We start from the raw sequence: 17734 nt of genomic DNA, 5'->3' as shown, positions 1-17734 counted from the left end.
TAATTTTGGTTCTAGTACATATACTGAGACTAAGGTAATGCCTTTAGTAATATTAAATCGATGTAATTAATGTTTAATCAAAGTAAAGGTAAACGGGGTTTTAGTAAGAGGCTTGCCTGTACTGTATACAGTACAGTACTTATTACTGTATTTCAATGAATCTTGATAAAATTGCCCACATCCTTCTGTTGAGGTGATAGCCTTAATCCCTAAATTTAAAGAAAAACTTTCGACAGCTCTCCCTGTTGGTATGAATCACTGTCCTGTATAGTTCTCCCCAGCCTTGCGGGCTGGCCAGTGAATGCATGACTGTTCTTGTTCTCATCTGTCACATTCACTTATTTGTAGATGCATTAAAGTTGCATCCCGAGGAGTTCTTCCATTTTCTGCCTTGTACAGTGTCTTTAGTTTGTTGTCTTAGTTACTCTAGGTGTCTCCCAAGTTCTATAATGTGCTGGTTCTCTTGTGTTTAATATTCCTTAGAGTAAAATTTATTGAGAATTTTGTGCAAAGGGCATCGTTTTTCACCGAGAGGTTGAGGTGTGCTTCTAGTTGGAAATAAGATGAGAATGTTATATATTTTGTTATTGTAGAAGATTTTTTGGCACTGAAGTAACTTCAATCCTATGGATGGTTAAAGAGTTTGGCTTCTTTGACATAAATCCGTATGTGGTGGAAGAGGTGATGGTTGAACTTTCAAAAGTGACTGTGGCCTAAAAATGCTGAGTGGTAAGATAGGAATGAAGAGTTAAAATGGCATTAAGTAGAGAATAGATTAATGGTGTAGATGTGCAATAATTTCAATTACAACTGTCTTGTGCAGTGAATTGTCTACTAGAAGTATCCTTCTGAAAAGTGCTAGCAGATAGGTGAGAAGATAACAAAAACAAAGTTGTTGGTGACCATTAAGGTAATGGAGAACGAAAAATGTTGAGAAAATAACCAAAAACAATATGGTAAAAGTGGAAATTCTCAACACAGTGATTGCATAATTACATTTATGCTATCCTTTTAGTGTATTCAGTTATGTAATTTTATATTAAGTGGTGGTACTTAGGTTTGATGATATTTATGTATGTGACATTGTTTATTATGTTAGTTATCTTTGATAGGTAATTGTTGAAGTATTTCCATATTATTAATAAAATAAGCCTTGATGCAAAGAGTATTACATTTCTCAATGCACAGTAAGGTACAGTACCTGGTATAGTTAACCAAAATAGTCATGTCAAGAGTTTATAACTGTTTGATTAAATTGAATAGCAAGTTGCCATTTTGTCTATGATCAAAAGGCACTGAATACTATTTTTGTCCTTAATTCATATTGGCCAATTAATGCGGGATGATTCATTGTTTTTCAACTATTCAAATGTACTAGCTTTATTTAGGAACTACTCTTGGTTATCGTGCAGAATGTTTAAAGTATTAATGCACGCCTTTAGCCCGAGCTAGTAAGTGCGCAATTAATGTCAGAGCAGACTTTATTTCAGTTGTTTAAGGTGACTGGAAGGCTAACACATTTATGATTGAAACACTCATTTCTACTACCTTGAAGATCATAAAAAAAAATTCTACAAGAACTTATCTTGAAAAATCCTAGCAAAAATAATTTTTTTTTTTTTAAATTGCCCAAGTACGGGTATGTAGAAGACTATATAGTCTTAGTTTTTATTATTATTAATCATTTTTATTATTATTATTATTATTATTATTATTATTATTATTATTAATTACCAACTGTTACTCTTGAAAGTTTTTGTCAGCAATCCAAAAGAAATCATATACTGTACCTTGAAAGATCACAAAATTTTGAATCATGAAATTAGACAACAGCAAGTCTGAAGATTAGTCTTATGAATTAAAGTATGAAGGTTAGTCCATAAATTTAGGTATAAATTATATCAATTTATACCACTGTATCCTGTTTCAAGATCTTAATTTAGATATATATTTTTTTTCATTTATTTTCATTCCATATATATATATATGTATTTTCCATCAGATGACAGAAGTACAGTAATTTTATTTCAACGTTGTGCTTTTATCAAATAAAGAAAATTTAGTAATTTTTTTTTAATGACGCATGCTTTTGAAATAGTCACATGCATTAGATCTTTTCTTCCTAGGCCTATGGTTTAACATGTATAATTCAGCCAACTACTAAAATATTTTCTTGTATGCCATATTGTTGATGATTGTTATTTTACTTCATTGGATTGATTATCTGTAAGCCTTCAATTAACTTGGAGTGTAATGTTTTAATTGTAGATGAAGCAAAGATCCTGAGATACCAAACTGTCCAAGATAGATTTAATTTTTGATTGAGTGCTAATTGTTTTGGGAGATCATAGGAAGTTTGTAGTTCCAGACAGTAATTATTATTTAGTTTGGAATATATTCTTTAATACATTGGTAAGTTAGTGAAATTTTCCTATTCGTTTCCAGCAAAGATTCATATTTTCTTGTATATTCAATTTACTCTATACTTACTGCATTTCATACCAGTGATCCCTAAACTTACTAGCTTGTGGAAAATAACCCCCTGAATTACATTTGATGAAAACACCTGACACGAGCTTCGGGTAATTTTACCGATGAAAGGAGTAGCCTATCATGGAGGTTGCTTTTAGTGGTATTTTAAAATAAGTACAGAAGTAGAAGGATACCTGCTTATATAAACAACGGTCATTTATGAAGTAATGGGTAAGCTCTGCATTTGACTGATAAGGCTGTTTAGATATTGTGGTAGCATGGTTTTTCTAAGGTAATTGCAGTGATTTTTGGATAATCGTAGTGCCATTTTTTTTTCCTTTATAAACTTTGTTTTTTCATGTTGCTGATATCTTTTCAAAAGATGTGAAAACCAAATGTACTAGTTTGTTCCAATATACTTACAGTATTTTGGTTTTGAAAAAAAAAAATCAGTAAAATGGGAACCCCCAAACTTTATTGGAAATTTTAGTTGAACTGAGGTATTTTAGAAAATCATCCTTTACAATGATGTGAATGGTATGTGGTTTTGATTAGATTGAATGTTTTGTAGTAACTAACAAAATAAGTTGTTTTGAAACTATTTGCTAGTAATTGTAAGGAACCTTTGCTTAGACTAATGCAGTACAGTAGTTATGTAGCTTGAACTAGTTTTATAGTTAGTGCATTAAATGCTTCCTAGTAAAATACGCTTGTATATATTTTAGTCATAAGATTAATTCTGTAAGTTCTTGGGATAAGTTGATTCTATTTAACAAATATATGTTCATACACACTCTCTTTTTAATGTTCTTTTTACTGAATTGTAAAAGCATCTTGGTTGTAGCGCTAATGTTTTTCAGCCTTTGATTTGAAAGTTTAATCATATCATGTGAGGCATCAAAAGGAATTGCCACAAGAAAATATTGTCTTTTTAATTTGTATTCGAAGTGATTATTTCATGCTTATAAAAACACCACACATCAACTAACCGGATTTTAGCTTTCCATCTCAATAACTTTTGAAGTTATGAGGTATAGCTATCACATAAGAAGGTAGCTTTCTTTTCAGTATACATTTTAGATCAAGTCTCATTCACCATTTTGAGAAGAGTAACTTTTGAGTTATTAATTTTTTATCATCCAATAAATTATATTTTTTTGTGATTTGTGGCTTGCAAAATTGAAAGGTATATTCTTTGATGGAATGCCTTTCAGATCTAGCCCCCCCAGGTTGGCAGGTTGAGGTTATATTTAGTTGTGTCTGGAATGTTTTACAATTGACTCCTCTTCTAGAATACTTTTTAGAAACAACATTGATCTTCAGTATGAAAATTGGCCAAGGATCGAATAATTATAATAATCATTTTTCCATTTGCAGTTACTATATATAATTACCAATATACTTAGCTAAACAAAGTTGGTGTGCTTTCATATCTAAGAAATGTCACTATCTTTTATAGAAGTTGAATTCATGGACAGCAAAACAAGTGATAGATTTGCGTCACTTATGATTGTATATGTATTTATTTGTGTTAGGTAAATTGAGCACATCTCTCCAATATGATGAGTAATTACTGCATTTCACACTTACAATCCCATCTCGGGTGACATTTTAAAATTAGGACAGACTGACTGTTACTTGCAACCCATGAGTTGAAAAAGAAATAGAATCCATTCATGTTTCCTGAAACTGCAGGTTATGAATTGAACTGTTTTGTCATGTATAGTTTTTTCAATATTAAACTTACCCGATGATCATATAGCTGTCAGCTCTGCTGCCCGACAGAAAAACCTACGGGCGGAATACGCCAGCGATCGCTATACAGGTGGGGGTGTACATCAACAGCGCCATCTGTCAAGTAGGTACTCAAGTACTCGATGTCAACACAGAACCAATTTTCTCTCTCTCGTGCCACTGGCAAGACCTACTAAATACGCTGTTACTAACTGGATTTGTTTTCACAACTATTTGGTGAAGTACACTATTCCAGTTTTGAGCTTTCGCTATGCAGGGGTTTTATCTTCATTTCAAAACTTGAACTCGTTTTGGATAGATTTAATTATGGTGACAAAGAGAGTATGGACTCTCTTTCACTTTTAAATGGCCGACCCTTCCCTTAGACGGAAGTGTGTTTAGGTTTTTAGTAATTTTGCTTAACACGTTATAGATCTATATATTTTATATCTCTCCGCCTTTATTAGGCCTCTTCGATTAACTTTCCATTTATTATAAACATATAAAAATAAATTTTTGTTTTGTTTATATGCGACCTTTTCTGATAGTAGGCGGTCCTAACTTGGAACCGAAGTTAATCAACGTTGAGCCCGTTATATCGTATTTAACCTTTAAAGAATTTAAAACTTTTTAAATTTAATGTTTTATGAAAGAATTTCTTTGATAGTCTCGTACTGTTTTCAAAGATGAACTAACGTTTAGTTTTTTAGTCTACGCAGTTGTTGACGTTCAGGACGTTCAACATGCGCTCTATCGTTACGATAGAGAGAGAGTGTATCACGGTTTCACTGTGCAGTAAGAGTAAACCGATTCTGGCGTTTCGTTCATTCTTTCTTAGCTTAAATGGTTTAAATTCTAAATTAAAGGAACTTTTTATTTGGAAAACCTTTCAGTTTTTTTCCTTTAGCAAATAACATGTTTTGACGATATATTATTGGGCTCTTCTCTTAGGTGCGAAATCTAGAGAGAAAGAGAGAGATAGAGACGAAGGGAGAGAGAGGAGAAAAAACGTTTCGTTCAAGCAGGTAACGTTGTTCTCGTCTTACTCTCCTCCCTAGTCGCTGTAGGGGAAGAAGGTAAAACGTTTCTAGGGTTTTATTCTTGTTCCCAGGCTATGTGCGGTGAGAGATTGTAAACGTAGTTTATTTGAACTAGTGTTTAGTCTCTTTCCCAGCCACTGAATTCTTTATCTTTATATTTATGTTTTCTGTTGCATTATACGACTGTTTTCGCAATTACTACCTTTTAATGAAGGGTAGGATTGCGTGTTTCAGGTAGAAATCAGTAAAAGTTTCGATTTCAGTGAAATAAGTGCAAAACAGAAAATCAAAGTGATAAAGTGATATGCGCAAAGTGTTACAGTGTTGCGTCCGAGGGTTCGTCTGTTCGTGCCTGTCGTTCACCTAGTCCGGGACCTCTTGCAAGCTCCCAAGCCCAGGGGAGAAGTAATGTCGAACGACTTATGGGTTCTTCAGGCCTTGATCAACGAGCAGACGTTTTTCCCTCCGTGGTTTTGGGCGTATCTACCCAAGATCGCCCCACCCACACAAAGACGAGAGAGCCCATTTACTTCTCGTCTGCGGAAGAGGTTTCTCGTAAGAAACCTTGGACCAAGGTCTCGCAGCTTATTAAGTGCAAGTCGGTCCCTTCCGCGCAAGTCCAACGGCCCAGGTGTAGCCACTGGGTCAGTTCGGACTCGCTGCAGTCATCCGACGACTGCACACCTCCCAAGAGAGGCAAGGTGGTACCGCAACAGGCAGTAACTCCGTCTGTTGCCGCACCCGCTGTTTTAGACCCTCAGTCACAACGGACAGTAGCTCCGTCTGTTGCCGCTTTTGTAGACCCTAAGTGGTCTTTACTGCAGTCTATGCAGACTCAGTTAGCTGCGGTTATGCAGGAGTTTCGTGCGGAGAAGGTTAACGCTGCACCCGTTAGCCTACAACCTGCCACGGTTGTGTGCCCAGCTCACGCTGAGGCTGCCTGCTCCCACACTCCGACTGCGGAGAAGGTTGACGATGCACCCGTTTGCCTACAACCTGCCACGGTTGTGCGCCCAGCAGACGCTGCGGCTGCCTGCTCCCACACTCTGGCTGTGAGAGCTCCTCCACCCATGCGCAGTCGACCCTGCCAGACGCATGCTGACTCCCACAGACGCACGGAACCCTCCGTTGACGTGCGTGTGCTACCACAACAACAGGAGGGTGGAGTTAAGCTGCCGTGTTTTGACACGGTGCGTCAGCCTCCGCAACCCACTGTGGTTACCGCCACTCGCCCGCAGCAGACTAGTCAGTCAGGAGTTGAGGCTTCCCCACACAGCTTTGGTTGTTGACAGTTCACAGACTGTCAAGCAGTTACATAACGTTGCCTTCTGGTCTGCTGCTAATGCACCAGTGAGACCCTCACTGAGATAACCTAGCTTTTCTCGGACAAGGTTCCTGTAGATGAGAAAGTGCTGTTCTCCCTCCTACTGATATTCCTTTGAGGACTCTGTCATTTGGAGAGGAGCCTTAAGCTGCTTAGCCTCCTATGGACTTTAATTAAATCATGATGATTTTTTAAGGATCTTCGTCCGGATCTTGTAACTGCTGCTCCTCGTTCGCCTCACGTCAGAACTTACACTAGGCCTAGCTACTTCGAAGCCGTTGTTTTTAAGCTAGTGCTCTCTCGCTCTCCTAGAGAGCGTTACGTCGGCTAGGCGACTGGTTTTTGCACCAGGAGGAGTTTTAGGGGTACAGCCTTTTGAAGAGAAGTTCTCAGCTTGGGAGTTCATGCCTCTGCCCAGGTAGACTTCTCAATTCTGGTAGACTCGGCCAGGCGCATAGCCAGGAGACGCTCCAGGTGTTTACAGGTCAACTTCTCAACTTTTGTCAAGCCTTTGAAGTTTTGCTGTACTATTATGTCACACATAACAAGGCTTCCAGGGATGGTAAATGGTTCCGCTTCAGTCGCTAACCCCGTCTGTTGCCACACCTGCTCCCGTAGACCCTAATGGGCTTTGCTGCAAGACATGCAGTCCAAGCTTGTGTCCTTGATAGAGGACTTAATACGGAGAAGAACCTTCTGGCCAACAACCTTCCTACCGGTTGGTTGTGCGCCCTGTTGACGCTGAGGTATCTTACTCGCGTCCGCCAGTTGAGGTGGTTCCTCCACCGATGCGACCCAGTGTGGGTTGCCAGTCGCACGTTGACGTTAAGCTACGCTCGGAGGTGGTTGTTGACGTTCAGTGTGTCACTAGGAAGACGTTCAACAACCAGCAGAGGTGACTTGTTGTGACGCAGTGCGTCAACCTCAGCAACCCGGTAGGGTGTTGACTGCACAACCCAGACAGTCTAGACAGTTTCGGGTTGACGCTGTACTTCCTCGCGTCCCCATGGTTGACAGTTCACAGACTGTGCAGCAGTACCATGATATTGCGTCCGGCTCCGTCACGCATCCACCAGTGCGACCGGATTCAGCGAGTCAGACGTTGCCCACTCCGTTGCCGTTTCCTCATCAGTTTCGGATGAGGAACCCTCTGATGAGGACGTTGCTGAACAAGACGATCAACCCCCAGCCCTGCTATCCATCCAGAAGATGCTGAAGAAGGAACGCTGCCCTGTCAGGCTGTGGATGAGTCTGGTAAGGACACTGTCATCCGTGGTTCAATTTGTGTCACTAGGAAGACTACACCTCCGTCCTCTTCTATACCATCTAGCTTTTCACTGGAAAAAGGACAAGACGCTAGAAGCGGTCTCGATCCCGGTTTCCGGAAAGATAAAGTCTGGTCTGATTTGGTGAAAGGACTTTTTCAACCTTAGAAAGGGTCTTCCCCTGACTGTTCAGACTCCCAACCATGTTCTCTTCTCGGACGCATCGGACGTAGGCTGGGGTGCGACGTTAGACGGTAGGGAATGCTCGGGATTATGGAACTCGAGTCAAAGGGCAATGCATTTCAACTGCAAGAAGCTACTGGCAGTACGTCTGACCTGGAAAAGCTTCAGGTCTCTCCTTCAAGGCAAAGTGGTGGAGGTGAACTCGGACAACACACGGCTTTGACGTACATCTCCAAGCAAGGAGGGACCTACTCTCTGACATGGTACGAGATCGCAAGGGACCTCCTCACCTGGTCAACAGGTCTAGACTTTTCACTAGTAACGAGGTTCATCCAAGGCAACTTGAATGTCATAGCAGATTGTCTCAGTCGGAAGGGACAAATAATTCCAACAGAATGGACCCTCCACAAGGATGTATGCAAGAGACTTTGGGCCACCTGGGGCCAGCCAACCATAGATCTCTTCGCAACCTCGATGACCAAGAGGCTCCCAATAGTTTGCTCACCTATCCCGGACCCAGCAGTAGTTCATATAGATGCCTTGCTACTAGATTGGTCACATCTAGATCTTTATGCATTCCCTCCGTTCAAGATTGTCAACAAGGTACTGCAGAAGTTCGCCTCTCACGAAGGGACAAGGTTGACGCTAGTTGCTTCCCTCTGGCCCGCGAGAGAATGACTCACCGAGGTACTTCGATGGCTAGTAGACGTTCCCAGAACACTTCCCCTAAGCGTGGACCTTCTACGTCAGCCACGCGTAAAGAAGGTACACCAAGGCCTCCATGCTCTTCGTCTGACTGCCTTCAGACTATCGAAAGACTCTCGAGAGCTAGAGGCTTTTCGAAGGAGGCAACCAGAGCGTTTGCTAGAGCAAGGAGAACATCCACCCTTAGAATCTACCAATCGAAGTGGGAAATCTTCCGAAACTGGTGCAAGTCAGTATCCGTATCCTCGACCAGTACCTCTGTAACTCAAATAGCTGATTTTCTCTTATATCTGAGGAAAGAACGATCTCTTTCAGCTCCCACTATCAAGGGTTACAGAAGCATGTTGGCATCAGTCTTCCGTCACAGAGGCTTAGATCTTTCCAACAATAAAGATCTACAGGACCTCCTTAAGTCTTTTGAGACCACGAAGGAGCGTCGTTTGGTTACACCTGGTTGGAATTTAGACGTGGTACTAAGATTCCTTATGTCAGACAGGTTCGAACCGCTTCAATCAGCCTCCCTGAAAGATCTCACCTTTAAGACTCTTTTCCTGATATGCTTAACCACAGCTAAAAGAGTCAGTGAGATTCATGCCTTCAGCAAGAACATCGGATTCTCATCCGAAACGGCTACATGTTCTACACCTTGGTTTTCTAGCCAAACACGAGCTGCCTTCTCGGCCTTGACCAATATCGTTCGATATTCCAAACTTATCGTATGGTTGGAAATGAACTAGAAAGAGTATTATGTCCTGTAAGAGCTCTTAAGTTCTATTTAAAAACCTTTACGAGGCCCGTCTGAAGCTTTATGGTGTTCGGTTAAGGATCCATCTTTGCCTATGTCAGAGAATGCTTTATCCTATTTTATCAGACTGTTAATACGAGAAGCTCATTCCCATCTGAATGAGGAAGACCAAGCTTTGCTGAAGGTAAGGACACACGAAGTTAGAGCTGTCGCAACTTCCGTGGCCTTTAAACAAAATAGATCTCTGCAAAGTATATTCGACGCAACCTATTGGAAAAGCAAATCAGTGTTCGCGTCTTTTATCTTAAGAATGTCCAGTCTCTTTACGAGAACTGCTACACTCTGGGACTATTCGTAGCAACGAGTGCAGTAGTGGTGAGGGCTCCACCACTACAATTCCCTAATTCCATAACCTTTTTAATCTTTCTCTTGAAATGTTTTATTATTGTTTTTGGGTTGTCCGGAAGGCTAAGAAGCCTTTCGCATCCTACTTGATTTGGCGGGTGGTCAAAGTCATTTCTTGAGAAGCGCCTAGATTAGAGGTTTTGATGAGGACCTTTAGTATGGGTTGCAACCCTTCATACTTCAGCTCCTAGGAGTCGCTCAGCATCCTAAGAGGATCGCGAGGCTCAGTAAGGAAGACGTACTTAAAAAGGCAGAGTAATTGTTCAAGTCGACTTCCTTACCAGGTACTTATTTATTTTATGTTTGTTATTTTGAATAACTGCTAAAATGAAATACGGAATACTTAGCTCATAATAATGTCAACATGTAATGCTGGTCTCTACCCACCCCCCTGGGTGTGAATCAGCTATATGATCATCGGGTAAGTTTAATATTGAAAAATGTTATTTTCATTAGTAAAATAAATTTTTGAATATACTTACCCGATGATCATAAATTAAAGGACCCACCTGTCCTCCCCAATAGAGACCCAGTGGACAGAGGAGAAAATTGGTTCTTTGTTGACATCGAGTACTTGAGTACCTACTTGACAGATGGCGCTGTTGATGTACACCCCCACCTGTATAGCGATCGCTGGCGTATTCCGCCCGTAGGTTTTTCTGTCGGGCAGCAGAGCTGACAGCTATATGATCATCGGTTAAGTATATTCAAAAATTTATTTTACTAATGAAAATAACATTTTAGCAGAACTTACACTATACATACATATACCAAGGCATTTCCCCCAATTTTGGGGGGTAGCCAACATCAAACAAATGGAAAAAAAAGGGGGACCTCTCCTCTCTATGTTCCTCCCAGCCTGGCAAGGGACTCAACCGAGTTTGGCTAGTACTGCTAGGGTGCCACAGCCCACCCTCCCCCATTATCCACCACAGATGAAGCTTCATAACGCTGAATCCCCTACTGCTGCTACCTCCGCGGTCATCCAAGGCACCGGAGGAAGCAACAGGGCCTACCGGAACTGCGTCACAATCGCTCACCATTTATTCCTATTTCTAGCACGCTCTCTTGCCTCTCTCACATCTATCCTCCTATCACCCAGAGCTTTCTTCACTCCATCCATCCATCCAAACCTTGGCCTTCCTCTTGTACTTCTCTCATCATCTCTTGCATTCATCACCACCTTTAGCAGACAGCCATTTTCCATTCTGTCAACATGGTCAAACCCCCTCAACACATTCATATCCACTCTAGCTGCTAACTCATTTCTTACACCCGTTCTCACCCTCACTACTTCGTTCTTAACCCTATCTACTCAAGATACACCCGCCATACTCCTTAGACACTTCATCTCAAACACATTTAATTTCTGTCTCTCCGTCACTTTCATTCCCCATAACTCCGATCCATACATCACAGTTGGTACAATCACTTTCTCATATAGAACTCTCTTTACATTCATGCCCAACCCTTTATTTTTTACTACTCCCTTAACTGCCTCCAACACTTTGCATCCTTCATTCACTCTGACGTACATCTGCTTCCACTCCACCATTTGCTGCAACAACAGACCCCAAGTACTATGGTCTATTAGAATATATTTCCTCTTGCTTTTTATTTTCCGCAAGATTTAAATCATAGCATATTGCATCAGTTGTTCCTTTAAGAGGTAAAGTTATTGATTTAATCTTGTATATTTAATGTTAATAAACCTACTGATTCAGAGTGTGCCCACCTCATCATTGTAGTATTTTATAGGTTTAAACAGAAATGGAAGAGAGGATTGTGATGATATCCTTACTACTCTCCATTGGAATTTGGGTTACAAAGTTGGTTCCATTTGGCTGTAATACTGAGGACAATGAAATAAGAATGAATTTACCCCATGATGTGAAACGATTGTTGAGTCTTTTCAAGGATACTGTTGTCAACAGTGTAAACTTTCATGTGTGATGGCTGTAAAGTCCAAATGTATGGGGGTACTTTGAATGCTTCAAACAGACCAGAAGATATGAGGTTGGCTTTTATCAAGGAGAATGGCAAATTTGTCCTTAAATACAAAGATCATCTTTTTCTTTGACCATGTGTTCCTCTTAAATCTTCGAAGTCAACTTGGTTAAATTTGAGGTGCAAGCACTTTGTGTATAGTTCTTCAATTGGAAAAAAACTTTCAATCCAGCCGTCCTGCAAATGCCTGTGTTAATTGACCAATCTAACAAAAGTATCTTGCTTTCCTTGTCCATAAAGGTCACCGTTGGGAAAAATCCTCCTGGAAGGACTACAATATCAGTCCTATGATAAATGTTGTCAATCAACAGGGAACTCTGGTCTGCCATAGTCCAATCTGTGGGTAGACAACTGTTAAATTCATCAGGTCACATGATGATATAATGGTTACATCCTAACTGGGACTTTTGCTGATGGATCAAGTAAGACTTTTTCATCATGCTGTCAGTGTTCTGCTGAAGAATGTATTTCAGGGGGAATGGCAGTGACTTTCCCTCCTGGTGAAGATACAGCTTTGTGATTACCACAGATCCTATAGGTATATTTGCCATTGTAGCCTCTCTTTTTCTTTGTTTACTTATCGAGTTTTATATTTTTTTTCTTCATATTGTTATGCAATAATTCTAACAATGTTCCAACAGGTGTCCTTTTTCATGATTCTTCTTGTATATTTTAACGGCTTTGTTTTATTTAACTTATATTTTTTAATAAGAAATTGAAATTTCATTATCAATAATCTTCCACTTGCAAATCCAGAAGAAATATCAGTCCTTTAATCAGACTATGGATTGTTTTATATAGTAGTCCTTTCTAACTAGTGGTCTTCAATCAGACTGCCCTTTGCCCCTAAAGTTAATTGAAAAAGACCCATTATGTGGGAACAAGAAACACCACAAATCTTTTATTCATCATTCAATCCTTACTAGCTTTATCAGATAGAGTAATTTCTGTGCCGGATGTGGTCATTAAAAGAGGGGAATTTGTATAGAATAGGCCAGTATGTGTAGGCAAAGGACAGGTGAATTGTAATGAGAGAAGGATCCAATGTAGTACTGTTTGGCCAGTCATTGGACCCCATAACTACACCGGTACTATCTCAACGGGTGCTGCTCCTTGCCAATTGGACAAGAAAATGCATTGATCATTCCACATGATAAACGATTTTTTATGTCATTACTTAAGAGTTATGAGCTTTCTCCTAGCCATTACACTAACTTCATTAGGATCACTGTCGAGAACAGAATAAGGGAGAGTAAGTAAAGTAATCTAATTAGTTAGTTCGTACTGTATTGATAAATGGGTTCTTGTTTGTAGAAGTATTCAGTTTGTATTGATCACAAGTGTAGGCAGTTTCAGTCTTCTCTTTTTATATTATATATATGCATGTGATTAATTTTAGCTTTTTTTCACAATTTAGTATCATGAATAAACTGTTTAATGAAGATTTTCCTTGTGTAAGATTTTGCATTGTGCATAAGCCATTATGTTTTTGCTTTCAGAATATTGTACCCATTTCATGCTTAAAGGATTTTAATCTAAGTATTTTATCTGGCAGTGTTCTATTTAATCCATAAAAATGTGGGCATAAGTGAGTTGAATGGGTGATATTTTTTCATAGATGCAAACATAATTCTTATATATATAAATATTTGGCAATTTACTTTTCAGTATCCAGAAATTAGCTTCATTGGTCAACATTGAAAAGAGATCTCAGTTCATGCATCGCTTACTTGCATTTTGGACATTAAAACGCCAATCTCGAAATGGTGTCCCTCTTCTCCGCCGTCTCACCACATCCCATGCCCGGCGCAGTAATCGGCAAACAGAAGAAAAAACTGTTTGTTTGAGGGACCGAGAGAGATCTGCTAGCGTAAGTAACTTTAATGATGTTTTGGTTTTTGTAGTAATCAGAATATGTTTTCATTAAAGTAGTGTCATGGTTGACTTACTTGATGAAATTTCTAAATCTCGAATTACATGAGTGTGCAAAATCATTTTGTACATATGAAGATGATGGTAAAATTACCTTAGGCTTAGAGGTTTTAAATTGGGAATTGTTAACATGAAAATATTATCTTTGCATACTCATCTTAGTCATTTTAGGTTTTGTCATAACTCTTTGTTTAATAAGAACTTCTTAATTCAGTCCAATCTTTTTAATTGAGGAGGCAACCAACATCTAAGGGAACTAGGGAAACAGACCTATATTTTCCAGTTGAATGAAAAGTGTAACTGAAACATGATTGTTACTACATTAATGTTTTTTCTTATTAAATTATCAAATTCACTTGTTTATAATGGAATGTTTATTTGGTTTTAGTTTGTTTATGTATAGTCAAGATTAATTTTTTTCAGTCTACAGTTATCCGTTAATATTCAGGAATTTGATAGATTGTGGGAAAACATGTGGATTCATTAAAGTAATGATTTTAGGAAATTGTGGGATTCAGTTATATATTGAGAAATACAGGGAAGCATTCACAATCATATAGCAATAAATGTAGGGGAGCTCCTCAACTGGAAAGAGACAAAAGCCATTATTACACAATCTGTCAGTCTCCTCAATGTAGCTCTTTAAGGCAGAGAGTACTTCAAGTTGTCATAATTTTCTTTTTTTAGCAGCAATACATGCAGTGGTTTTACAGTATCAGTATTCACAGTTATATAACAGCAAATGCAGGATTGCATTCATATTTATAAGTGAATTTTTAAGCCAATATTTAATACAGGCTTTATATATTTTCTGTTCAGACATTACTCTGTATTTCCTGTTATATAAGTGTGAATACTTTCTATGTTATGTCTTTACTGTCAAAGGCTTAGATAACTTTTTTTTATTCTTTACGGTAAGTTATACAAGGAACATTGGATCTTGGAGTGTTATTAGGGGCCATTATGTATTTGTGGATTTTTTACATTTGCTGGCATCTCTTGAATGTTAAGGGGTGGCTTATTTTATGATTTTTTTTTAATTGATGCTTGTTGCAACACTTTTCATTGACCATGAAACAAATTTCTTCACCCATCAAAATCATTAACAATACATTTTGTTATGCTTGTTTTAGTAACCAGCTATACTTTGTTTCTAATATCTTACACAATGCTTTGGTATCTGTGGAACTTGTTTTGTGAGACCAGCTTTTATGTCAAAACGTTTTATGAGTTTTGTTGACATTTAATTGGATGTCTTGGTCTTGTTTCAAGTTAAAGATACCACATATTTCCTTAAATTTTTCTTATTCCTATCTATGGCATCATTCTAGGCTTCACACAAACAGCGTTTTCATGTTTTTTAAGTGTACTGTTTTATGGTGATTTTTGTTGTATATTTATTATGAAGTCTTTACTGGGATAGTGGTAAAATTAGAGCCTTGGGTCTAGTTTGACAGCTCTATATGTTGTTCAAATTATATTTAGTTCATATACTGAATGTCAGTAAGTATACTGTACTTCAAAATTCACTTTCAGTGGGTAGAAATTTAGAATAGATTTATGTTAAAAAAAAAGAAGAAAAAAAAATAGGCTTTACAATTGCTGTTGTAATTTGGCAGATGCTTTTATCCGATAAGGTCAAAAGGCCTTTTATAGGTTCCAAACTTGATTTTTTCCACTATTCATATTGGATATTACGTTGGTAGTGCTGGAAGATAGCCCTTAGATTTAAAGTGCGAGGTGGCATATCTACCTAACCTTTAATAGTGAGTAGGTAAGGGGTGGTTGGGGGCTACTCAGCCACCTATATCTACTCGCGGTTCAATGAACCACGTCACTTTTACTTTTGGCTGGTAGAGAGCGGATGTCTCCTTTCTCTCCCTTCGAGGTTTAGCCATTTACCACAATTGCTTTACGCTCATTCTTTCCTTTATAGATATGACTTGTGTTTTAACGCAACGTTCCATTCCAGAGTAATGTGGCGTTTTCAGATGTTGATGTTTGTTCTGCGAGTTATCAGGAGGATTCCTAGGCGCTGACGATTCCTTGAAGGGGTTTTTTCTTCCCCCTCGGTGGGGAGGGATTTTCAGTTTTCTTTAATTTTTCCTCAGTGCTTCATGATGACATCGGGTTGTGAAATCGGTGGCTGTGGAGGCTGCTGACATCTTAGCTGTCGACTAGGTCTACCTCCCGTTTGCCCTTCCTTCGTGTTCTGCTGACAACGAGTCTTCTCACCTTCTGCCAATCTCGTCGTCTCCCAACATTCCGCAATTTTCTCTCTCTCTCTACAGGCAGTGTTTCAACCTGTATATGCAGCTCCGCCAGTTGAGGATTGCGAGATTGAGAACGATCGTCAACCAACAGCTTGCTCGACAATCGCCGTATCAATGGAATTTCCTTCTGTTTAATGATGGCAGGGGCGGTGAGACTCATCACCTCATCTTCCTGGTCGGTCAGGATGTCGTTCACGACAATCCAATGATGAGTTCAGAATTTATTCTGTTCTATGATCGCAGTGGTGAGACTCATCACCTCGTCCTCCTAGTCTGTAAGATTGTCTTTCGCGACAATCAAATGTTAGACACCCATTAGGGCGTCTTTTGTGACGATGAATGAGCGCAAGAGAGATTGTTACGATGACGGGATTGTAGGTTATTGCGATCTTAATGTTCTTCTTTAAGATTAACTGTTTGGTTCCCCTTCAGGGGATTACTCCGGCAGGATTCCCGTTAGGAAAATCCCTTCAGGGATAAGTCAGAATTAAGCCTTAGCTTTTTTTATAGCAACATTTTATGTTAATGTTAATTTGAGATAGAACTTGTTGAAGGGCAACAGAGTGCTGCTCGGACGTTTGCCTTCATGTGTAAGATATGCCCCTTCCGAGGGAGAGTTTTTACACAACCTATGCGCACGTTTGCGCTCACGCTCCAGATCGTAAGTTAAACACTCATGGTCACGAGCTCATGACGATCGTGGTCTCTGCTCACGATTGGGAGTGAGACGCTTGTGACCACGATTACGACACTAATCTTTCCTCAACCCTTGATGACGCTCACGATCACGGGCTAAACACTCGTGATCTTAGTGGAAACACATTCAATCTCCATCTGCTTCCATTCTGGTTCAACTTCCATCTGCTTTAATTCTGGGGAAACATCTTTTATCTGCACTTCATGAAACTCAGGCTTGTTCATGAAGTTGGACGATGACTTTCTCCCGTAACCGGACCTTCTCCTTAGTCTAAAGTGGTTGAGAATGAATATATTCCTTTCTCATAAGAGAACTCCCTCCCATGAGCTCGAAATAATCGGCTAGTGTCTTTTTCACCAAGTAAAGTGAGTACAAGGATACTATCTTGTAGCGTCCCTACTTTGTCTCTCCTCGTGAGAGAAGCTTAACCTTCAAACCTTGTCATGAAAGGTAAAGTTTTGTGATCAACCAGTTAGCCTCCTTCAGTATATAGGATCGGCCCTCGTCTGGAAGACCTTGGCCTATTGATTGATTTTAAAGTCTCCAACTCCTGCAAGACATCTCCTTCCGTTTACCTCGATCTATAATTCAAGTAATTGAAGGAATGACACGAAGGTCATATCCTATACGGATATCCGTAGACTGTGTCATTACCCTGTAGAAACTTCTGCTGGTCCGACAAGACTGTTACTCCCTGTCGAGGGCGACCTCTGAAGAACTAACCAGGTCCCAGGTCCTTCAGCACTAGAGATCATCCTTCTCTTGGTCCTCTACAAGACCTGTGCAGGTAATGGTCCTAGTTAAAAGACTGCCTGATGAGAATCTCTCCCAAAGATTAGATCTCCTCGTTCTTCTGGTTTTGACGCTTCCTCTAGAGGCATCAAAGATAAGGGGGGAGGCTACATACAGGACCATATGTCTTTAGGACTATGATCAGAGCATGAATGATACC

At 39.5% G+C, this 17734-nt stretch overlaps 1 protein-coding gene across 7 annotated transcripts in view; it reads left to right on the top strand.

Annotated features, from left to right (window-relative positions):
* Positions 1-17734, top strand: part of LOC137634292 (peregrin-like) — a 228618-nt gene that overhangs the window by 133984 nt on the left and 76900 nt on the right. For all 7 annotated transcript variants that reach the window (XM_068366626.1, XM_068366622.1, XM_068366628.1 and 4 more), the window contains one exon: positions 13549-13750. In XM_068366626.1, coding sequence (XP_068222727.1) covers positions 13549-13750 — 202 coding nt within the window. The remainder of the gene's footprint in view (positions 1-13548; positions 13751-17734) is intronic.

Source organism: Palaemon carinicauda, chromosome 44 (assembly GCF_036898095.1).
Source record: "Palaemon carinicauda isolate YSFRI2023 chromosome 44, ASM3689809v2, whole genome shotgun sequence".
Lineage (NCBI taxonomy): Eukaryota > Metazoa > Arthropoda > Malacostraca > Decapoda > Palaemonidae > Palaemon > Palaemon carinicauda.
Note: the sequence above shows the minus strand (reverse complement) of the source record. Positions and strands in the feature narration are given on the sequence as shown.